The sequence below is a fragment of the Perca flavescens genome, chromosome 5 (assembly GCF_004354835.1).
Source record: "Perca flavescens isolate YP-PL-M2 chromosome 5, PFLA_1.0, whole genome shotgun sequence".
NCBI lineage: Eukaryota > Metazoa > Chordata > Actinopteri > Perciformes > Percidae > Perca > Perca flavescens.
Window position 1 is genome coordinate 9,255,939 of NC_041335.1, and position 18,293 is coordinate 9,274,231.

The 18,293-nt window shown below is 41.4% G+C and overlaps 2 protein-coding genes across 3 annotated transcripts; one reads left to right on the top strand and one right to left on the bottom strand.

Annotated features, from left to right (window-relative positions):
• The first annotated feature begins 4,626 nt into the window (after positions 1 to 4,626).
• On the top strand, positions 4,627 to 14,662 carry bcl2l16 (BCL2 like 16). The gene is made up of 3 exons (XM_028578906.1): positions 4,627 to 4,733; positions 4,839 to 5,450; positions 14,133 to 14,662. The coding sequence occupies exons 2-3, from the start codon at positions 4,968 to 4,970 to the stop codon at positions 14,259 to 14,261; spliced, it is 612 nt and encodes a 203-aa protein (XP_028434707.1). The 5' UTR covers positions 4,627 to 4,733; positions 4,839 to 4,967; the 3' UTR covers positions 14,262 to 14,662.
• Positions 14,663 to 15,000: 338 nt separating this feature from the next.
• On the bottom strand, positions 15,001 to 17,680 carry tubb2b (tubulin, beta 2b). Of its 2 annotated transcripts, XM_028578904.1 has the most exons (4): positions 17,550 to 17,680; positions 16,581 to 16,689; positions 16,391 to 16,501; positions 15,001 to 16,176 (listed from the first exon to the last, which is right to left on the bottom strand). In XM_028578904.1, exons 1-4 carry the CDS (start codon positions 17,604 to 17,606, stop codon positions 15,116 to 15,118), a joined length of 1,338 nt encoding a protein of 445 aa, XP_028434705.1. In that variant the 5' UTR covers positions 17,607 to 17,680; the 3' UTR covers positions 15,001 to 15,115. The 2 variants fall into 2 exon arrangements, with proteins under 2 accessions (XP_028434705.1, XP_028434706.1); XM_028578905.1 differs by lacking the exons at positions 16,391 to 16,501; positions 16,581 to 16,689; positions 17,550 to 17,680 and adding an exon at positions 16,322 to 16,355 and having other exon boundaries at positions 15,001 to 16,215.
• Positions 17,681 to 18,293: the final 613 nt, after the last annotated feature.

Here is an 18,293-nt window from a genome sequence, read left to right on the forward strand (position 1 = left end):
GCACGCCACAGTCAGGAACAGCTTCAGCTGTCCAGCGTGGAAGTCGGCTTGGGCCGAGAGTTATTGATAATCCCTGATAAGGAGAGTTGATACAGCCAAGGTAAACTATTTTGTCGGGACTGGTTGATGTTAATGATATTTAATAACTGTGAACACTAACTCATGTCTTTGTGTCCCTGCAGAGTAGAGTGTCACTGCTGCTTTGTGTAGTCAGAATTTTGCACAAAACCTTAATCGATTTTTATTATTAATCATTGTTTTAATGACTTTTGCCTGGTTCTTATTATATGCCCTTTTGACTGCAGTGTTTCCCCCAGTGTATTGTAAGATGGTGGAATCCGTCTTATAACTTTTTTAAATTCTTAATTTCACGATTCCGTCCATTATTTGGTATCACAGAAACTTATGTGCTCTACATTAATGCTATCATCAGTCACAACTGTTACCACTTTCACACCACCTACCAGGGTTGTCTGATCAGGGTTCGACCCTCCTTTTGGAAATTCAAACCAAGCCAGTCGACGTGGGAATGTCCCTGGTCATGACATCAGAGATCACCTGGGTCAACCCGGGAGCAATGCTTAACAATTACCTTAAGTGCTAGAAATATAAGATCATATCTTATAGTTGTTAATTGTACCGTATTTTATGTTTTACATGAAGGGTATGTTCTAAATGTTACTGAATACAGTATCCTCACATCACTACCTCACATAGTTTCTTGTTGTTGGCATCTCCTGTGATAGTCAAATTGCTCCTCCTCACTTTGTTCAACCATTTCTTCCTTCTCTCACTTTCTGAAGGGAAGCTGAACAAGACCCCGTTCTCTGAGATTGATGCACACAATTAAGAGAAAGTAACAAATCACTGAGCAGCAGGGCTGTGCTGAACATGAAATTCTAATTAAATACATTGTTCGATCTATGTGTATTAATTGTTAAATTGTCGTATTTATTGTGTCATTTTTATGGTATAAGCTTATAATAAGCCTCTGTGTGCAATGGTACCATTGAGCTGTATCCATAGTCCATAAGTAGAAACTAATATGATTAAAGCACGCTTAATTGCAATTTTAATCTATCCAGACGTAAAATTATTTATTCTAATCCTGTAAATGATTTAATTTAGACTGTGTTAAGTTAGTCTCGCTTTGCCAGACCTTCCTCCAGAGCGCTGCTGAGGAGGGTCTGGCTAGTCCACACAGCATTCGAGGATGCGATATTACGAATCCCACTATGGCCACGCCAAGACCCGCCCTTAAATAGCATTTATTGGCCAGCTGTCCATGCTTACGCAAGGTAACGTAACACCATTTGTACAGGTCTTATCCCCTGACCAATCGGCTATCCTAACCTTAACCACTCGAGGTCAAATGCCTAACCCCAACCAATCGAGCTGCTTCGTAGGGCAGGTCTTGGCGTGGCCATAGAGGGATTCGTAATTTTGCTTCATGGATGGGAGAAAAACATACTCTGATTTATTGGCATTTCTTTAAACCAATCACAATCGCTAAGGTCTGCATGGAGCCGTTGCAACACCTTTACAAACCAAATATTGCCTATTAATTACAACAGTGTTTTTTTAAACAACATATATTATTTTGTTGTGTAAGTGAGAAATGCATTGCACATAATGCTCACAGTGACTGCAGTCCTTTAAGAGACTATTTCTTTGTTAGAAAGAAGTTACAACAAAAAAAAAGCTGGACAAAGAGAACCCAAACTAGCTGCATAGGTACACTACCGGTCAAAAGTTTTAGAACACAACATTTTTTTAGAATTTTATTGAAAATTGAAGTCCAATGAATAGCTTGAAATGGTACAAAGGTAAGTGGTGAACTGCCTGAGGTTAAAAAAAAAAAAAGTAAGGTTACCCAAAACTGAAAAATAATGTACATTTCAGTATTTTACAAAAAGGCCTTTTTCAGGGAACAAGAAATGGGTTAACAATGTAAAGTTGTTCTGCAGCAATGGAGGTTGATCAAGCTTTGAAAGTTGGTGCTACCAATTCCCACAGGTGTTCTAACTGGATTACTTACAACCCCCTGTGTTTGTATAAAAGTATTGTTGGAACACACTGTGGTACCGTAACCTCGTGAGCATTATTTGAACAGTATTGTACTGCAGAAAGTAGTGTGTTGCTATAAAAATGGCGGGAAAAAAGGCAATTAACAATGGAAAAGAGACAGACCATCATAACACTTAAGAATGTTGGTCTTTCCTACAGAGAAATTGCGAAGAAAGTCAAGGTGTCAGTGAGTACAGTATTCTTCACCATCAAAAGGCACTTAGAAACTGGGGGAAACTCTGACAGGAAGAGGTCTGGCAGACCCAAAGCCACAACAGAATCAGAAGACAAGTTTCTGAGAGTCAACAGCTTGCAACAGCTTCAAGCACAGCTTAATAGTGGTCGTAATAAGCAAGTCTCAGTTTCAACTGGAAAGAGAAGACTTGGAGCTGCAGGTTTGATAGGTCGAGTTGCAGCAAGAAAGCCATTGCTAAGACGTCAGAATAAGAAAAAGAGGCTTGCCTGGGCCAAGAAACATCGTCAATGGACTACTGAAGACTGGAAGAAGGTGTTATGGACTGATGAATCAAAATTTGAAATCTTTGGTTCATCACGCAGGATTTTTGTACGCCGTTGAGTGGTGGATGGTTCCTCAGTGTGTGACATCAACTGTCAAACATGGAGGAGGAAGCGTGATGGTCTGGGGCTGTTTTGCTGGATCCAGGGTCAGTGATTTGTACAGAGTGAAAGGCACCCTGAACCAAAACGGCTACCGCAGCATTTTGCAGCGCCATGCAGTACCCTCTGGTATGCACCTAGTTGGTCAGGGGTTCATCCCACAGCAAGATAATGACCCAAAACATAAGTCCAAGCTATGCCAGAACTACCTTAGGAAAAAATAACAAGATGGTAAGCTTAACAACATGGAGTGGCCAGCACAGTCACCAGACTTAAACCCCATTGAGCTGGTTTGGGATGAACTGGGCAGAAAAATGAAAGCAAAGCAACCTACAAGTGCCACACATTTATGGGAACTTCTGCCACAGAGTTGGGAAGAACTTTCTGAAGAATATTTGATTTCCATTGTAGAAAGAACGCCACGAGTGTGTTCAGCTGTTATATCTGCCAAAGGGGGCTACTTTGATGAGTCAAAAATTTAGAATACATTTTGGTTTATAAATTGATTCCATGATTTCTTTTTTAACTTAAATTGTTCATTTGTTCTATTCTTTAATTTCAGAGTACAATAAGACATTGAACTGCATGAATTTCAATAAAAACCTGGAAAAATTGGGGTGTTCTAAAACTTTTGACCGGTAGTGTAAGTGAGAAAATTGCTTGTTTTTTTCTTAATATGGGTGAGCTTATCCTTTAATACCTAATTTGTATTCCAAGTTGTTTGAAAGACTCCCAGTGCTAAACATTATTCAAGAGAATAAGCTCATTGGGTATTATGACAGCAAAATGATCATTTAAAGCTCACAAAGGCAAGGTTAGATTAGAAATATGCAATCGGCTAAATGCTTAAAATACAAACACGATAAATTAAATGAAACAGAAAAGAGGGGTTTAGTGTCATATTCCTCTGCATTCATCATGTGCATGATGTTAATACCTCACTGAAAGCTGTAACCGATCAACATCATGTATTGCATTTGATTGTTTTGCTCATGTAAAGCTACCCTGTTCCTCCTTTGTGCTACTTTTCCTGCTCGAGTCCTCATTGAGACCAAGAATGTGGATCACATCACGCCAGATCTGAGGTCTTTACACTGGCTTCCTGTCTCTCAAAGAATTGATTTCAAAATACTACCGTTGATTTATAAAGCGCTGAATGGTTTATTTATCTTCTGCTGCTACATTATGAACCATCCAGACCTCTCAGGTCGTTGAGACCAGTCTGCTTTCTCTCCCCGGAGATCTAAACATGGAGAAGCAGCATTCAGTTTTTGTGCACCACATATCTGGAACAAAAACATATCAGAAAAATGCTGGTCCGCTGCAAATCTAAGTTCTCATAAATTAAAGCTACAGTGCATAGTGTCTGTCTGCCCCATCAGGAATTCTAAGTAATGACAACAAAACTGTCGGCGTGGCCACATGATACACACGACGAAATCTTCTGAACACAGCCATGCTGAGAAATCCAGAGAGAGTTGTGTGGAGCTGATAGTCTTAATTGGCTTTGTATCAACTCACTGGGCAATGGCTTGAATGTAACGGACGTTCATTAATATAAAAAAGTTATGCACTAAAGCTTTAAGGGCTGAAGACTTTTCTTTTTGATGCTGCCATTTTAATTGTTCATTTCTTACGCTGCACTGTAACTTTTCCTCTTGTGTTTCATACCTGTCTCATCCTATTTTAGCTGCTTTCATATTCTCTATAACAAATGTTTTTAATTGTTTTTAACTGCTTTTCAATGTTTTATGTAAAGCACTTTGAGATGCCTTATTGCTGAAATGTGCTATACAAATAAAGCTGCCCTGCCTTGCTTTGCCTCTTGCGTTGGAATGGGGCTGTGTGTCAGGACGGCCATGATTGTGCATATACGAGGTTGGAGATCAGTGTCAGTTTCCAACAAGGACTCTATATTTAGCTGGTGAGGGGACTGGGTGATCCAGTCTGACTGCAACACGTACAGACACACTTCACTGAGACCCCAACACTCGTTCACCTGCTGGCTGTTTCTTTTTTATCTGTGTATGGTGTATGGCGAAGAGGAGGTGAGTTATGAATACTTTATTTCTACATTTTGAAATGACACTGCAGTATGAATGTTTATTCCCCTCTTCTCTATACTGTGATTTCTTGAAATTTCGCATTTACAGCATCCCCTCACCGCCATGACAGACTGATGTGACTTAGAGAATGGCTTTGCTGCTTGGTACTGGAGCTGTTATCTGTGTCCTACTGACCATCCATCTTGGTGATTAGTGAAGTGGCAATTGGAGAAGACCATGTGTCAGTCGGAGGTGCCAGGGGCCAGACTGGGCCTGAACAGTCCTGACCCGCTGGTGAGAGAGGCTTTTCTGATGGCCCATGACTACATAGACTATGTAACCACAGGGGGGGCAGATGGCGCCATGGGTCCAGCTCCTACAGCCTGCACCACGGCCCTGCGCTACGCCGGAGACGAGCTCCTCACCCGCTTCCCCATCTTCTTCCGGCGCTGGCCTCGGGTCTTCAAGGACGTGACAGAGAACACGGCCTGCCCCACGCTCATGAGCATCCTGGACGAGCACTTCTTCCCACCAGTCCCTGGGGGGCGGCGCAGGGACCTGGCCTGGAGCGCCGTGCTATCGGTGTATGTGCTGGCTGGCCAGATGGCTCTGCATTGCCATGAGAGGGACATGCTGGAGGTCCTGCCACAGCTGAAGGAGTGTGTGGGGTCCTATGTGGAGAGGGTCATCTGCCCTGAGATACGAGACAAGGGAGGATGGGTAAGATTAAAGGGCAATTTCAATATTTTTCAACCTGGACCCTATTTTCCCATGCATCGGTGTCTAACGCCGCTTTCACACTAGCAGTTGAAATCAGAAGTCTTTCATTTCCTATGGAGATTCGCAGACCCCATGCGAATGGGTCCGAACCGGGTCCGAACGAATGCGGTGCGAAAAAAATCGTGTCAGTTGGTCATCCGGATGCGTTCAAAAAATTGAACTCTTGCGAAAGGCTACGGACGGTTCCTATCCGACGGAAGTTAGCGTTGCTATGGTACTGATAAACAAACCTGCTAATGCTAATTGGTTAGCTAGCAACAGACACAGAACTATTGACATTATACCGCTATATCACGTTTAACCGACCTGACATGTCAACGTCCTGGGCAACTTCAGCAGCAGCAGCCTTTCTATTTATAGCTTTATAAGAGAGGTCAGAGAGAATCGGACATTCAGACACTTATCACTCGTTCTAGTCTCTCTGCCATTTTGAACGGTGTAGTACGACGTCCGCTGGGGGTGTATTGCGTATTACGGAGCTGATTTCAACTGACAGTGTGAAGGCGGCGTTAGTGACCAACGCGAACAAAATATTTGACAGTGGTCCAGTATTGAGTAAGAACGCTGTGAACCAGGCTGCAATGTAGCCTAAACGTCCCTTTCCGTCCACTAAAAGTGCTGTTTTTGCCACTACCCTGCTCAGATTGTTTTAAAGCACTTCTGTCAAACTCACGGCCCGCGGGTTGAACCGTACTGCTTTTTTTCTGTGCCACATACATAGACTGTATAATACTAATGGACAAAGCAATCGATTCGGCGAAGTGCTGCAAATGCGGAAGTGCCTTAAACCTGCATTCTATCTGAATTAGAAGTAGAAGTCTATGAGCAAGTGACCGGCTTCTCACTTGATTTTTTACCTCAGTAAACATTTTTGACAGTTTATGGTCTCAATCGCTAGTTTTAAGTCTTCTGCAATAAAGAATGTTAATTTTTTTTTATTATGGTCTCGTTAATTTTTTAATCTGCGATAAAGCAGGGGGTGTTTTAGGGTGTGGCTATGATGTGATTGCCAGTGAAAGTGTGTAAGGTAACGTAGAGTGTAAGGACTCCTCCCTCTCGTCTAAAATCGTCACATCTGCAACCAGGATGGCTGCGCCCGTAACAGCAAACTCGACGACTCATAGCAGATCTCCACAAACCAATGGCTGTCACACATGCTCTGTCCATTAATATTATACAATCTATGGCCACATATCAATTTAGGTTTTGAATCCCTTAGTTGTATGCCAAACCAAAAAGACGGGAAACTCCCTTCAAACTGAAATTATCCGAACACTTAAAGCAGAATTTGGCACATTTACCGACTTTGAGACTGAAAAATTCCTAAAGAAGAGAGTCTGTGAAACAGGTTGTTGTGAGTCGGTTGTGTGGTACCCTCCTTAAAGGGCAACTTTAATATATCACATTTTCAGGGTTTTGCTTGTATTTTGTGTTTGTACTAGAACATGTTTACATGCTTTAATGTTAAAAAAAACAACTTAATTTTTCTCATACTGCCAATGGCTGCTGCACACACTTCGAATTTGACAGGAAATCGCTACCTCCACTTTCGGCGAAACATCACTCAACGACAATGGCCTCTATTATTTTTAGCCGATGCCTCCAAGACCTCCCACGTCTGAATATCGGTGACACAGGATTGTCGACTCCTGTGCAATGGCTCCAAACTCAAAAATGATGCAAGGAATAAAGGATTCAAATTTTACATTTCATCCTATATCCACAACTATGAGGGTAAGTAGCTACGTTGCTTTTGATGGTAGCATCTTCGCTAGAGCTAGCTGCTAGCTTATTTTACTTACTTGCTATAACTGTTGTACTATGTCAAAATAATTTCATTGATTCTGCTTTTCTCAGTATCTAATAAAGATCAGGTGTCAGGAGAGGTTATGATCAGGGCACAGTGTCACAGGTCCATGAAGAAATCGGAGAAAGCGCACTGTTTGAGTGTATGGTGAAGCTATAGGGATACGGGTAACGTTAGACAAGATATCTGTTGTCGTTGCTCCGATACTGCCTAAAATGCTGGTATCGGTATCGGGAAGTACTGGAGTTTATGTACTGATCGAATACCATGTAATAAAGCCCTAAAGAAAATCTACGTTAAAGTAGTTTATTTATGTTCTTTTTCCGTTATAACTAACTGTCAAACTGGATACTAAAAGAAAGTTCTGTGGCATTCATTGTTTGTGTTTGTTCATGTTTTACAAAGAGTTTAACCTGAGCCAGACCGACAACAAAGATATAAATCATATCACATCCATACAGGGATAGTAGTATACAGCTGTTAAAACATAATCAAATATATGACACGCTGGTATCGGATCGGTACTCGGTATCGGCTGATACGCAAGTTCAGGTATCGGAATAGGTTTCGGGAAGCAAAAAATGGTATCGGACCATCTAAAGTTGTTACGTGACTTTCACAATCCAGTGTACCCGGGGATTTAGCACAGATAAAGTTCAGCTCAACACTGTACATAAACTACTGAATGGCTGAAAATAGCTTGTGACTTTACTTTGCCAGTCGCTGCTGGCCTTCTGGACTTTGTTCACGTTTACTGTCTCTTTACCTTATGCTACGCTACTATGCTGTTGTAACCCAGTGTTAACGTTCTTGGGGGTTCAGCTAAGGTCCATGATGATGAACATAAAACACAAGCACAAACGTATGTTTTATATTCAGATACTACTGTAGACGTGCAATTTTTTTGTACATAAAGTATTAGGTCTAGGCCTACAGCACTGTAGTTTTCTCTCATAAAAGTTTAGCTCAACTCAAATTTAGTAGAAACAATGGCCAGGCAGGTAGGTTTATTTAGCTGGATCCCCACTGTGTTAGTGCTCTCTTACTTCCTTGCTATGCTTTCTCTTTCAGAAAGTACCCAGTGAATGATCAAGTCTAGATAGGCCTGAGTATTAATTTAGACAACTTAATTTTGCAGGTGGTCCTGAAAGATTCAAACCCTGTGGAGTTAATACATCATAGATGCTTGTGTATTGCGGGAGCAGCACTTTCAGTCGGCGCATTACAGTCAGCTGAATTTGTCTGCAGTTCCCACTGTCTTAAGCTGCACTAAAGGAGAACAACAATGACACAAGCCTAGAACTTTGGTTATTATTATTATTACTAATAATAAATCTGTCTTTACAAACTGATTGGGGATATGCTGAAACCCAATATGCCCAGTGGACAGGATGGTTGTACTCTCTGCTAAACCCAAGACTCAAGCAACAACAGAGGGAGTCAAGTAAGTCACATATTATAGATGTGTTGGAATGTGTGAGTGAATATTTGATTTGAAATCTGTTTGCTTCCTGACCTTTCAAGTAACTTAAGTTTTCACACACAGGAGCACACTGTACAAAGGCCTCAGCGGGGATTTACCTGATCTCTCTGTGCTTCAGGTAAATGGGGATAGAGTAACATGTAAGGATAATGGTTTTTAAAGTATACTTTTTTATGCCTTTAATGAACAGTGACCACAAGGCGAAAACGAACCCGGGTCCCATACCATATCAAATAACCAATTTGGTCTTTTGTTATTATTATATGTGTGATGTGAAATTGTAGTTACTTGGTGTTTCAGTATATTGTTAAAATACTAGTCCATCTCCAGGTGACCGAGGCGTACCAAGCGTTCCCTCTGGCTGATGCACCAATAGTCTGCAGTATGGCCATCAGCGCTGACGTCCTGCTCACCAACTCACGCGTCGGGATGGTCCAAAGAGGAAGCCCACTGTCTTATCAGCAGCCAGCAGCAACAAGGAGAGACCGCTCCTTTCATGTTGCCCCACCACGTCCATCTCTACCCCTTCAGGGATACCACCTAGAATCAACAGCCTGCAGTTTTGTCACCACTGAAGGAGAACAGCGCCACTTGCAGTGCCTACAGGTCAGCTGGGACATGGCACACAAGTACGAGTCCGCTAGAAGAGAGCAGAGTAGCTGCACGGAGTGGCACCAACTGAGAAGGCCCAGACTGACTGCCTCTCGATTTAGCATGTCACGTTAGTGAAAAATCAGAAGATGGACTTGCTCACAGAATTCCGCAAGGAACTCGTCAGACAGCAGCAATGCAGCGAGGGCTAGAGCTTGAGGCTGATACAATTTGGGAATACTGCCAAATAAAACGTGTCAATCACTACCCCTGTGGATTTGTAATCCTCCAAAATTTGCTCCCTGGTTGGGGGCGTCTCCAGACGGACTTGTTTTTGATCCTTCAGAGTCAGTTCAGTTTGGGCTTATAGAAATGAAATGCCCCAACGTAAAACGTTATGTGTATTGTACTTACCTTAAAATGAAATCTGGCAATTTGGAACAAAAAAAAAATCACATGCATATTACTGGCAGGTGGAGGGTGAGATGCTTATTACCAGTTTGACATGGTATGATTTTGTCATTTCGGCTGAAGACGACCTGCTGATTCAGCGGATTTACAGGGACAATGATGTATGCAAAGTCATCAGAGAAAAAATGGACCGTTTTTATTTCTATGTTTACATGGCAAAATGCATGTAAAGTGTCTGTCCCATACAATAAATACCAGCAATTAATTCATTGTTACTTTCTTGTCGTTTTAATTAAGTAAAACAAGTTATTATTAAATTCTATATTGAAAACAGATAACCACATAAAATCATGAATGTCAAATTTATTTGTAAAAACCGTTTCAAACTTCATTTGCCCATGTCTTCACTAGGGGTCCATTTTGGAAATTTGAGAGAAGACAGGCTACTGTAAATATTTGATTAATGCTCCCGGTTAGGGAGAGGGGGATGGTGGTGTCAAACAGTTTGTTCTCTTTGACTCTTGGAATCATCCTTTCTACATGCACCCTCAGCCGAGCTATGGATTAGGTCTGTAGGACATCCTCCTCTGGCATCTGGGCCCTCTGAGTGACAAAAGAAAAGTCCCAGGTACCAGGTCATCGACTAGGAATCCTTTGTCAACCATAATGGCCATCTCGGGGGTTAAAAGGGATGTAATTCCTGACACTTCCTTGTCGCTCATGGAGCCCTCAAAGAGGGTAGATACAAATTTAAGGGCTCCGTGAGGGGACATGCCTCGCAAGATGACATTTTAGTGCCGTTAGCCGCAGTAGCGTAGTAAAAACAACACTCCAGTCCTGCCTACTTGGAGCAGATGGCCAATCATAGCAGGCCGGCTTAGAGTTGCGTAATACTTAGCCGAGAGTAGAAAAAACTGTTGAGTTTTCAGAACAGTTGGAAATCTAAACGTTTGAACTCACGGGGGTTTCTCTAAAATACGTTTACCTCATTATTTGAATTGAACGTTTTGGCCAAGTTAAACATGAAAATCTGACATTATAACATTGTTGATGTGACAGAAAATACGAAAAAGCATAATATGTCCACTTTTACAAAAATACAAAATGTAATCATTGTTTTAAATGATTTGCTAAATTCTCTGATGGCTGAGGAACTTTTTTGTTGACTTTTTGGGGGCGTTATGTGGACCAAACTGTAAATGAGAAATCTATGTGAGATATGCAATAATACAATCAAAAATCTTTTACTTTTTTTTTTAATAAAAGCATGTTAATAAACTATACATGTCTGGCCCTTGATGTGATTCTCATTTTCCAGCGTTGCCCTCGGTGAAGTTGAGTTTGACACCCCTCTTATTAAGTGTCGGACAACATTATGGAAAGGATCCCTACAGAGATAGACCATTTTCTTTAAAGAGTAAGAGCCTTTTGGTTTAACATGAAACAGCTCCGAAATCGCTATCACCAACCATCGCCAAACCTCTACCAGACTAAGAAATATTTTTTTGCATGTATAGAGCCAGCATATTTCTAGATGTCGATGGGTAAATTCAAACTTTATTTTGACCAAACCAGAGTGGTGATTGTTGGAACAGTGGACAGACGAACCAAGACAGCTTTTGATAGTTTTATTTTGTTTCTATCGACTTTGAATGAAGTGTGTTCTACATTAATAACGTTACTGTTTCTTTAGATCCATTCTGGTGCGTTTTACAATAGCAATTTCGGGAATGTTTCATGTTAAACAAAAAGGATCTTACTCTTAGGCTGACCTCTGTAGGGATCCTTTCCATAATACTGTCAGACAGAATAATAATCTGAGCATGTCAGTGGTAAAAACAATCACTTTTAGCGGATGTAAATTGGAGGTGCCCACTGCCGACTGCAGCGGTCTTGCTTAAAGTGATGGTTTGGAGTAATTTCACCCTAGGCTGCTTTGCACCTTGACCTCGAGCCAAAGAACCCCCCATAAACTTTTTTCCCTTGTTATAACGTTGGTAGAGTTAGCATTATCAGCTGGTTAGCTTAGTGCAGGCGCTAATGGATCCACGTTTGTATCTCGTAAATTACCCCACTAATAATGCCCGCAATGATACCAAACTTCTACAGTAGTACAACTAGCTTCTGTACTTATAAAACGAGGCATTGGAAAGTTTGTAACTACACCAGAAGTATATTTATGATGCTATGCTTATGATCCGATAATAAACCGCGCAAGATCCCGCACAGAGCACAACATCTATTGCCAGAAGAGACTACTGGTAAAGAAGAATCAAGAAGCGAGTGAACAGCAGAAGCAGCTACTGCAGCATGAGGCGATAGGACAAGATGCCACACAGTTAAGTATATATCCTGGCTTCGGTTTTAAAGCAATAGATGTTGTCCTCTGTGCGTGATGTTGCGGGATCTCGCGCGGCAGCAGCCAAGAGGAGTATCCATCAGGCAAGTGTTATTTAAATATACTTCTGGTGTAGTTACAATGCCTCGTTTTATAAGTACAGAAACTATTTGTACTACTGTCGAAGTTTGGTATCATTCCGGGCATTATTAGTGGGGTAATTTATGAGATACACACGTGGATCCATTAGCGCCTGCACTAAGCTAACCAGCTGATAACGCTAACCCCACGAAGCATAACAAACAGTGTTCCAGCCAATAACCGACAAGAAGGAGCTGGTTGAGCCATCACTGCAGCAGCGTTAGCACGTAGGCTACTTCCACAATGCGTATTCATGACTCAACCAGCTCCTTCTTGTCTGTTATTGGCTGGAACACTGTTATGGTTCGTGGGGCAGGTTGGCGCAGTTTGTTTTTGTTGCCATTTGTGGAGCCTGGGCTGTCTACAGAGACCACGTTTTTTTTGCAGTGTGTTCAGGGGACAGGCAGCTAGCTGATAGTGAGGAGATGTTTGCTGTATGTGACAATAAATGTTTTACCCTAAAAAACGCGTCACATCACTTAGAGCACCTTTAAGTAAGGGCTGTACAGCAGTTGCAGCCCCCTCATTCACATCTCTCCATTTGTGCATGAACAGTATAGGACCTGAGCATGTTTCTGTATTTCAGGCCTGTGTGTAGTATCCTCTAACAATAGATTCAAAATAAAGTATATAAATAAAATGAAATTGGAATAGACTAAAGTCCACCAGACTCTCAAACAACATCATACTATTGTTTTCACAGGTTGTGCAGTGCTTCTCGTGTTTAGTAATTTGACTTTAGCATTAGGGATATAACTATGCATCGTGAAGCAGTTAAAATAAAAAATGAATCGCGATGCAATTTTTAAACGGCCTAGGGCGTAATCTCCTTTAGATTGAACTTGTCTGTCTTCAGTTGTCACTACGTCTTCTAAGTTTGACACAAAACAGGGGGTCCTCCGCCAAAACATTTTTTTTCCGATTTGAATCCAATTTCCTGCATTTCTACATACATTTATAGGGACTATGGTGATACAAAATCCAGGAAATAATTCAGTTGATCATAATGATAAATTCTTCTAGAAAGAATAGTACTAAACCATGTAGATGTCTTACTTTCTTTATTGTTTAAAATAGCTACATATAATAAATTAATAAACATATTTGAAAGTGTGGGGGGGGTGGACACAAACGGGATTTTGAAAAGTGGGGGGGACATTGGAAATGACGCCCTATAGGTACAACGCACACTGCAGACACATTGCAGCTTCTTTATTTGCCGAGAGTTTGATGATACTATCTTACCCCTTTTTGTCAGTGAGGTAGTGGTAATTTGATTAAAATATAAATTTTTAGGAATATGCACCATTTAAGCATAACAATAAAGTTTATAAAACCTAGAGATAGACTTTAAGATAGGGTCCCTTCATCATATAGTAAGAAATGCTACATTGTGGCTCCTTTTATTTCACTTCACATTGTGCTTTAATGATGCATATTTTGAAAAAAATTTAATTGTTCAAATGACCATAATCTAACTGCCACAGTCAATTTTGGGCCTCTGTGCAACTCAAGATGTATCAAAATTGACCTTTACTTCCACAAGATATACTACAAAAACTCCTTTCATTTCGGCAAACAACAAAGACATTCTATTTAACTGGTTTCCACATGCTGAATTAAAATTTAAAAATAACAATTTAAACCAAACATACCCACATTCTTTTGATTAACTGATTCTTTACTTACTTCTTTTCTCTCCTAAATGATACGTGAATGCTCTCTCGAGGAAGGAAGACGCTCCACAAGTAATGCTGTATTATTTGAACAGGACATCCAATTATCACAGTTTATTGTCCTGACTTGTATCATTTCATTTGAAACTTTCATTAACTTATTTGTTTCTGACAGATTGGTTTTGTATCACGCTTTGGAGAGAAGCAGGGCTTGGAGGGCCAGGTGAAGAAAGGGTGCTGTTGGACACTGCTGGCATTGGCCATAGGCATCATCATCTACTTCTTGTGGAAAAGAATAGCTTAACCAACACTGCCACCTAGTGTCCACAACCAAAAACTCTCCAAGAGTGAACTATATGAAAATGTCGGGAAGAGGAATTTTAAGTACATCTTTTAATTCTGCAGAAACTTCTATCAGTAACTGATACACATTAGTATAATTTTCATCACTTCTGGCATACCTAGTAATAATGTGTACAAAGTTTGGATGAAAGGAGCATTAAGCCATTCTGAATCCTGTCAAAAACTGTAAGCTAACCATGTTTGTTGAGCAGTATATGAAATTATAGGATCTGGTATTAATTAATCTGCTCTTTGCTTTACTGTCAGCTGTGCACATCCAGTCAGAAGTCAGAATTTTAGAGCAATCTGGAACATACTGCATTTCTGATTTTACTTTTATTAAAGCCAATTGAGACACTTTAACTGCATTTGTATGGTCATTTAACCACATTTTTTTCAGAGCATTTAACAACAATTAACCTGTGTTGACTTTGGATCAAATTGACAAATTTTCAATTTGTTTTATAAATCAGAAAATATGGAACATACAAATAAGCACTGAAAATTTGTTCCCACCCCCCAAAGGTTGACAGGAAGACAACACAAGGGTTATGAGTTATTTAAGGGCTCACACAAGACAGCTTATGATTCTACCTGGATTTATAGTACTGGCAAAACACCAGTTATGCATCTACACTTTATGTACAGTGTAGGGCATCTGCTATCTATATATCCAAGTTATTAAAACCAGAAAAGCAGACTTCAAAAATGCATAAGATTTTATTAACATGAACAGCAGACAGAACACTGAAAACTGGATAGACATGGAACGTTATTTCACTGCAACTTCAGCAGAGCTTTGTAGAAGTGACACATTTAGGCCAGCTCCTCCTCACCCTCCTCCTCAAACTCTCCCTCCTCCTCAGCAGTGGCATCCTGGTACTGCTGGTACTCAGACACCAGGTCATTCATGTTGCTCTCTGCCTCTGTGAACTCCATCTCATCCATACCCTCGCCGGTGTACCAGTGGAGGAAAGCTTTGCGCCTGAACATAGCGGTGAACTGCTCGGAGATGCGCTTGAACAGCTCCTGGATGGCTGTGCTGTTGCCGATGAAAGTGGCGGCCATCTTGAGGCCACGGGGAGGAATGTCGCAGACGGCGGTCTTGACGTTGTTGGGGATCCATTCGACAAAGTAGCTGCTGTTCTTGTTCTGCACGTTCAGCATCTGCTCGTCCACCTCCTTCATGGACATGCGGCCGCGGAAGATGGCGGCCACAGTCAGGTAGCGGCCGTGACGCGGGTCGCAGGCGGCCATCATGTTCTTGGCGTCGAACATCTGCTGGGTGAGCTCCGGCACAGTGAGTGACCTGTACTGCTGGCTGCCTCGGCTCGTGAGGGGAGCGAAGCCTGGCATGAAGAAGTGCAGACGGGGGAATGGCACCATGTTTACCGCGAGCTTACGCAGGTCGGCGTTGAGCTGTCCGGGGAACCTGAGGCAGGTGGTGACACCGCTCATGGTGGCAGAAACCAAGTGGTTGAGGTCACCGTACGAGGGGGTTGTGAGTTTAAGGGTGCGGAAACAGATGTCGTACAAAGCCTCATTGTCGATGCAGTAGGTCTCGTCCGTGTTTTCTACCAGCTGGTGGACCGATAGTGTGGCGTTGTAGGGCTCAACAACTGTGTCCGATACTTTTGGGGAAGGCACCACGCTGAAGGTGTTCATGATGCGGTCGGGGTACTCTTCACGGATCTTGCTGATGAGCAGGGTGCCCATACCAGAGCCTGTGCCACCACCCAGGGAGTGTGTGAGCTGGAAGCCCTGAAGGCAGTCACAGCTCTCTGCCTCCTTCCTCACCACATCGAGGACAGAGTCCACCAGCTCTGCACCCTCTGTGTAATGACCCTTAGCCCAGTTGTTGCCAGCACCACTCTGGCCTGTAAAACAAAGATTAAGGTTCACGCATTTATATATATATATATATATATATATATATATATATATATATATATATATATATATATATATATATATATATATATATATATATATATATATATATATATATATATATATATATATAAAATTTAAACAAAAGCATAATGAGTAGCTGAAATTCGCTGGACAAATTCACACAAAAAAGTAATTTACCAAACACAAAGTTGTCTGGTCTGAAGACCTGGCCGAAAGGTCCAGACCTCACAGAGTCCATGGTACCTGGCTCCAGATCAACCAGCACAGCACGGGGGACATATTTCCCACCTACAAAAGAAGGTCAGGAGTTAGGGAAATAAATGGCAAAGAACAGTCTGTACTTTATCCTGTACAAATAAATACTTACCTGAGGCTTCATTGTAGTAAACATTGATCCTGTCCAGCTGCAGGTCACTGTCACCGTGGTATGTACCAGTTGGGTCGATTCCATGCTCATCACTTATCACCTCCCAAAACTGCAAGACAAAAAAAAAAAAAAAAAAAAAAAAAAAAAAAAAAAAGTTTATTTATAACTGGTTTATTTAACAGTCCTTTTTAATATCGAAGGCTGGAGTGACTACTTCATTTCCCGCCGTGCTACATTGGCGCGCGCGGCCTGATCCCCTATTGGCTGCGACTCATGGATTATGAATTTGAAAAATCCTGCTACGTCACTAACCGCCAGGACCGCCTACTTCAAGCAAAAGCCGGGCGCTGTTCAAAAGCCATTGCCAAGTAACGCTAGGCCTCAATGAGCAGTGAACGTTCCAAAAATCACTAGATCTAACGTTACCTTGGAAAATTATGGTTATTTACATACAATTAGCTATACTGTTCATTTTACGTTACAAGAGTAGCTAGGAGCTTGTTTTAATCAATCAGTTTTTTCGCATTGCAGTAACGTTAGCCAATAGAACAAAGGCGACAATATCCCAAGGTTAGTTCTTCAACGTAAACGTTGTTATAGGGTTTCGATTGCGATGTAGCGGTTTGATGTTCTGCTACATTGGGCTTTACATTAAATTCCGATACATTTAAAAAGATGCAAAAAAAAAAAAAAAAAAAAAGGTTAAATCGTTTTTATTAGTCTATACGTCTATATATATTACGGCCCTAAATACATCCCAAAAGGGAAATCGTTCAAATCAAAACGTTAAAACTGCAATTTTCACAAAGGGAACATTAATATTCCCAGGGCGTGGTTCGTGGGAAGAGTAATGTAACGTTGACGTTACCGTTATAGGCACAAAGCACCGGCTCCTAAGGAAGAGAACACGGCGTTTATGAATAAAAGCATTCAATTTAGAACTCAAACGGCAAATACAGTTTTACTAACCTTGGCACCAATCTGGTTTCCGCACTGGCCAGCTTGGAGATGCACAATTTCCCTCATTTTGCTTTCTGGAGGTGGGGTGGACCTTTCTACGACTGATACCGCCTTTCTTTATGTGTGTGAACAACGGCTCAACCCTCTATTTTATACTACAACAAGACCCGCCCTTTACGTCTAAGATCGAATGTGTATTGGCTGATTTTCGAAAGCGTCACCTACAGACACAATCTTAAACCAATCAAATGTTTCAATGCTTATCCGCCATTGGTCTAATCTTCCTGTCAATCACATTCATGTCAGACGTGTGACTAACGTCTAATCTGAAGACGTTGGCCTACTTCCTCATGATGGCGGAAAAGAAAAGCGACACCGACAACAGATTTAATTCTGCATTTAACAGCCGCAAGTTAGCGTCTGTAAAAGACAGTGAAACATTTCATTTCGACAATCAAAGTAAATTATTTTAATTTGACCAGTTGTAAGACTCCTTAGTTGACTTCTAGTTAGCCACAGTCCACGTGGCGGACTAACGTAACAGCATACAATGGTCCAGTTTAGCAGAGGTTCGCTAGCGGAAACGATCGCAGCAGAACTGGACATGACCGTCGTGGCAACAACCATGATTTTCAGTCATGCGCCACTAGGTCAACGAGTCTACAGTTTTGCATTCCAGCTAAGCACAACAGCAGCTTAACTCTACATATTAGTTCCCCTTAGGCCTACTCTAAATAAAAGCTGCATAATTAA

Excerpts from the sequence above, each read along its gene's own strand:
- bcl2l16 (XM_028578906.1), top strand. The coding sequence starts at position 4,968 with ATGTGTCAGTCGGAGGTGCCAGGGGCCAGACTGGGCCTGAACAGTCCT. Across the intron at positions 5,451-14,132 it reads TACGAGACAAGGGAGGATGG|ATTGGTTTTGTATCACGCTT; the intron begins GTAAGATTAAAG and ends TGTTTCTGACAG.
- tubb2b (XM_028578904.1), bottom strand. The coding sequence starts at position 17,606 with ATGAGGGAAATTGTGCATCTCCAAGCTGGCCAGTGCGGAAACCAGATT. Across the intron at positions 16,690-17,549 it reads GAAACCAGATTGGTGCCAAG|TTTTGGGAGGTGATAAGTGA; the intron begins GTTAGTAAAACT and ends TTTGTCTTGCAG. Across the intron at positions 16,502-16,580 it reads TTACTACAATGAAGCCTCAG|GTGGGAAATATGTCCCCCGT; the intron begins GTAAGTATTTAT and ends CTTCTTTTGTAG.